Source organism: Vigna angularis, chromosome 8, assembly GCF_016808095.1.
Source record: "Vigna angularis cultivar LongXiaoDou No.4 chromosome 8, ASM1680809v1, whole genome shotgun sequence".
NCBI lineage: Eukaryota > Viridiplantae > Streptophyta > Magnoliopsida > Fabales > Fabaceae > Vigna > Vigna angularis.
Genome location: NC_068977.1, coordinates 33,594,879 through 33,600,449, shown reverse-complemented (window position 1 = coordinate 33,600,449; position 5,571 = coordinate 33,594,879). Strand labels below are relative to the sequence as shown.

Sequence of the window (5,571 nt, the reverse complement as noted above, 5' to 3'; positions counted from 1 at the left end):
AATGAGGTACCGGCGGCGGCGACGGCGGCGACGACAGCGGCAACGACGGCGGCGGCGGGGGCGACGGCGAAGGCGACGGCGGCGGCGACAGTGGTCTGACGGCGTCTACAGTAGAGAGCCCTGGAGCTTGGCTCTTGATACCATATTAGAGAATTTAGAGAAATAAACTCTTACACTTTATTATTTTCACTCATCACCTCTAATACACACTAACACATACTTATACAATAATGGAGAAACAGTAATCAACAATCAACAGTAAATAGTAGGCTCCTACAGAGCCTATATCTAAAAACATATTACATTTCAACAATATTAAAGCATGCAATCACAACAAATTACGAACTTTGCTACCAACGAACAACATATTAGTTAGTGATTTTATAATTTCAGTGAACAAATCTTGTTTCCTCACCTATACGGCGTGGCAGATACATGATGTATCATCAACAATTAGCCTCTCAATCCCGAATATTCTCTCATCAATTACATGTTTCTTCAATTTCTTTTTCCTTTTCTGATTGACACTTTTATGAACCAGTCTACCTTAGGTTCATGAATAAGTACATGCAGTCAATAATGTTCCTTCCTCCCATGATCTAGTTGCTGCAATGATTAAGATATTATTTTTTATTCAACTGAGTACCTACCACTGAAGAACTCTGAGAAAGCTCTCTGAAAGTTCTCATAAAGAAAAAGAAAAAGGGTGGAGTACCTCGTAAGGATTGAACCCACACATTTTCTATCATGTTTCACATCACTGAATTATCTCAAGGTTAGCCATGATATTGAACTTAGAATGAACATAATATGTAGTTTCATTCTTTAAAGAACCGTATTTCATTTAACAACTTCATAAATATATCAATTCACAGAAAAAATTTGACTCTGCTATGAAGAAGACCAAAAGAAAGTTTAATCATAAAATATGCCTAGTTATAAACATTAGCACATGCATCTGGGATTCATATTCTCATTATCCCACTCACTTAAACGCATTCAAAAGAATCATTGAGTCAGCCAATCATCATCATTATTATGGTTGATATCTGGATTTTATATATAAAAGATAATCAAACCCCTGTTGGATTACATTTATTGCAAATAATAAAAGAAAGGTCATTCTATTCATTTGGTCTTATATTATCTTTATTTTAAACAAATTGTAAGTTTTAGTCCAACACATGCATAATGAAGTTTTAGTCACTGAGACTAACATCAGTCAACAATTTGTAACAGTATAAAACTGCTTCATAAACTTTTTACAGTTATAAATTGTTACAGAAAACTTGTGTTGTGATTAAATTGTACAATTTTCTTTAAAAGGAACTAGAACTTGAAATTAATGAGAATAACTAAAGGAACCAAAGGAATAGTTTAAACTAAAAAGATACGCAATTACTAATCTATACAAAGATAGAGAAATGGGACAACGGTCTGATAAACATAGTATGAAAAAGGGATGGTGGGAACATGTTCATACAAATGATAGAGGTTGGTTAGTCTCAAGCTACCCAAGTAACGTGATGCACCTTGACTCTGTCTCCCTAAATTATTAAATTCAAAGTCAACGAGCAAAATATATTGTATTATATACAAGATTTTGTAGTGCATGAATAACTCAGAGGATATGTTAAACGTTTACATATCATAGTAGTTGCTATTTGATACATCAAACACCATGAGTAACTAACTACTGATGTTAACAATATCAAGTTGTATAATTTTATATTCCTATCAACTTTTTCCCTCTATATAAGCACCCTTCAGTCTTACAGCCTCTCATAAACTACAATGGCTAGTGTTGTGACAGAGAAAGTGAAGCTTCTTGTGGCATTACTTACCCTGCAGCTCTGCTTTGCAGGATATCACATTGTGTCTAGACTTGCACTAAATATTGGAGTCAGCCAAGTTGTTTACCCCGTTTATCGAAATTTGATTGCTTTGCTTTTGTTAAGCCCATTTGCTTATGTGTTAGAGAAGTGAGTTTCCAGATGAAGTTTATTTTCACTTTTCACCTTTCCTATCAAAATCCTTCTGTTATTTTTACTTCATTTTCTATGCAGTATCATTGTAAAAAGTTTTATTTGGTCAATCAATTAGAAACCATGTTATGTATGACTCCCAATATTACCTTAATTGATTGACATAAAAAAACCTTTTACACTGTCATTGCATATACTATTTACTCAAATTTTAACATTGAGCAATGTCAATATCTTTATAATCAGGAATCAAAGACCACCCCTCACTTTATCTTTACTTGTTCAGTTCTTCCTACTTGCATTACTGGGGTAAGAATGTATAGAAGTTGCAGATTTCCATACTCATATTTCCTTCCTATAAGTTATAATATTTTCCACTTTTGTTACACATTGACAATGAAGGATCACAGCAAACCAAGGGTTTTACTTGCTGGGATTATACTATGCTTCTCCAACTTTTGCTTCTGCATTGCAAAACTCAGTTCCTGCAATCACTTTTGTCTTGGCTTTGGCTTTAAGGTAACCAAGTCTCCTTGTAACATTCTTCATTATTTTATGCTGTGATCTTGGCATAACTTGATGATTTCATTTTATTTGTACCAGGCTTGAGGAAGCCAACATCACAAGGAGAGATGGATTGGCAAAAGTTCTTGGAACCATTGCTAGTGTGGGGGGTGCCACAGTAATTACTCTTTACAAAGGTCCTCCTCTTCTTCACCTGCAGATGGACCTAGCACAAGGAGACACTTTAGAAGTAGATCAATCAACAAAAACGCAAAATTGGAATTGGGGCTGCATATACTTGCTTGGACATTGTCTGTCATGGGCTGGCTGGATAGTTTTTCAGGTCTTGTCAATACTAATGACATAAGCAGAATATATAAACTGAAATTTCAGAGTTCAGATAACCAATATGTTGATTCGTACTTAAGATAAACGTATCCATATAATATATAATGTAGTTTATTGTGACCAGACATATGTTCATGAAATTTACTTAATTTCCTCAGTATCACCAATTTTGTGACCTGAATGGTAAAAGCAAAAAACTTGGTGCAGGCTCCTGTGGTGAAGAAGTATCCAGCAAAACTAACCCTCACTTCGTTTACATGCTTCTTTGGATTGATCCAGTTCTTGATCATAGCAGCCTTTGCAGAAGATGACTTGGAGAATTGGAAGATACAGTCACTAGAGGAGCTTTTTATTATCCTATATGCTGTAATATTCATCACTTGAATTCTCAAACATTATTAAATATGATTTACATGACACATGATCCCAAGAACTGGAAATTTTGAAGTTAACTCAATTCACTGTTGCATGATGGTGGTAATTGCAGGGAATTATAGCATCTGGTGTTGTCATATCTCTCCAAACATGGTGTATTCAAAAGGGTGGTCCTGTGTTTGTTGCTGTCTTCCAGCCTGTGCAAACTATTCTAGTTGCTGTCATGGCAGCCCTAATTCTTGGTGATCAGTTATACTCAGGAGGGTACGTTCTAAATTTGTTGATCATTACTGGAATATTTCCCTATTCATGAAATGACTGAAGTACACAACGGCATAAATGAGTTATTCAATTTTTTACAGGCTTATTGGTGCAATTCTCATTGTGCTTGGTCTATACTTAGTCCTATGGGGCAAAACCAACGAAAAAAAAGTGAGAGAGTCATCACCATCACTAACAAACCCCTTGCTTAAGGCAGAGGAAGAGAATAAAGAAATTGATGCAGCTTCTAAGGACATACCATGACTTGTCCATCTGTTGACAAGAACATTATGTCTAGTCCTGGTTTGAATAACTACTGATATATGGTCCTAGTTAGTAGCATTTCAAGTGTGCAACTTTGGATATAGCTGTTGAAGTAATGGTGTTGATGGCTAAGTTTGGTTAAGGAATAAGCCTGCTGGTGCTTGTTTTTTTTCATCTGAGAAGTCATTTCATTGACATTTGATTACAGGATCAAATATAGTTTTCCGATCATGTGTCATGTCAATGATACAAGCAAGACTCTTTGAGCTCTATGTTACACTGACTATACATGAATACTATGAATATTGACTATCTTTCACTTTTCAGTCTTCAGATATTAAAAAGAATCTTGAGAAATTGTCTCCATTTTTCTTGTTTAGCTATTAAATCATTTCTCCTTATTAATTCACAACTTCTGGATATCTGGACGTGGTGGAGTTTATGCACTATAGTTCTCAAGTTCAGTATTCTTGCGTATACAAAGTTCAAATATCAGTGAGGGCATTTTATTACTGCTAAGAGAGAGGTGTGGGAACTTGAAATATTGCGTGTAATGTTCTTTCAAATATAAATAAATTTAGTATGATACTACTGGTGATGATGATCATAGCAGTCAGAAACAGGCCTATTTCTATACTGAAAACTGAGGAAGAGGTGGTCTGATGAGAAAACATTGGAATATTCTCAAACACTTTTATGGTATATTTTTTATTGATAATGGATAATTAAGGTTGAGAATGATAATGAAAATGCAACACTTCTACCATCTACTGAAGAGGTGAACTTGAATGTTTCTTCTTTCAGAAATTCTGGCAAAATAGTGAATTTGGATGTTTATGCAGCACTACTACAATTATTAAAGAAGGATAATTCACTTCCAGTTATAACTCTAATGTTGTTGTTTTAATCCCTAAATAATCTGGAGCTGACAAGATGAAGAATTTTAAGCCTATTGCATTAGCTAATGATTAAGAAGATTATGACCAATAGATGGACTGTTTTTGCTCCAATAGTAATTTCTCCTAATCAGTTTGGTTTCATAAAAAGGAGAATTATTGATTGTGTCTGCTTGGTATCAATACATTGCTTTGTTGGTATCAAGATAAAGAAAATTGACCTTAAATGATGTTCGACACAATTGATTAAAATTTTTTTGTTATAAGTTTTAGATCATTTTAGATTTCACCATCATTCTATCCTTTTGATCATGACAATTATTTAGTCCCAGTAGTCCCAGCTTTAAAGGACCTAAAGATGCAATGTATTGATATTTTAAAAAGTAAACAATTAAATATTGACATAGGTTAACACAAATATTACTATGTGTATACTAAATATTTACAAAATATTCTGTATCAACATTAGTGCAAACATGCAAACAAGTGTATTGGTCATGTTTATCCACATTTTCACTTACATAATTAAACAAAATATGTTAACTTAGCCAATAGTAACTTCTAGAAATTGTATTTATTATTATTATTATTATTATTATTATTATAAATAATTGACATATTTGCAGAATTATGTTTTCATCCACACATATATATCTCTTGGATTGTATTACATATCCTCATTTTAGGTAAAGCATTTTCAAAAGTTAAAAATTTATGAATTTATATTCTTTTGGATGGTATTCTTCCTGGATTTTTGGGAGAATCATTTCAAGAAATTAAAAATGACTTATTTGTCATGAAATTATCCTTTCAATTTTTGATTTAGACTAAGCATTTCAAGAAAATTAAAATTTATATCCTAATTTACATTCTCATTAACTTGTTTATACTATAACCAACGGATTAAGAAGGGTATGATTCATGCTGATGATTGTTGT

The 5,571-nt window shown here is 33.4% G+C and overlaps 1 protein-coding gene across 1 annotated transcript; it reads left to right on the top strand.

The window, feature by feature from the left end:
• Positions 1 to 1,669: 1,669 nt before the first annotated feature.
• Positions 1,670 to 4,272, top strand: LOC108345353 (WAT1-related protein At3g18200). The gene is made up of 7 exons (XM_017583952.2): positions 1,670 to 1,982; positions 2,232 to 2,294; positions 2,388 to 2,504; positions 2,589 to 2,832; positions 3,045 to 3,203; positions 3,325 to 3,476; positions 3,575 to 4,272. Exons 1-7 carry the CDS (start codon positions 1,795 to 1,797, stop codon positions 3,735 to 3,737), a joined length of 1,086 nt encoding a protein of 361 aa, XP_017439441.1. The 5' UTR covers positions 1,670 to 1,794; the 3' UTR covers positions 3,738 to 4,272.
• Positions 4,273 to 5,571: the final 1,299 nt, after the last annotated feature.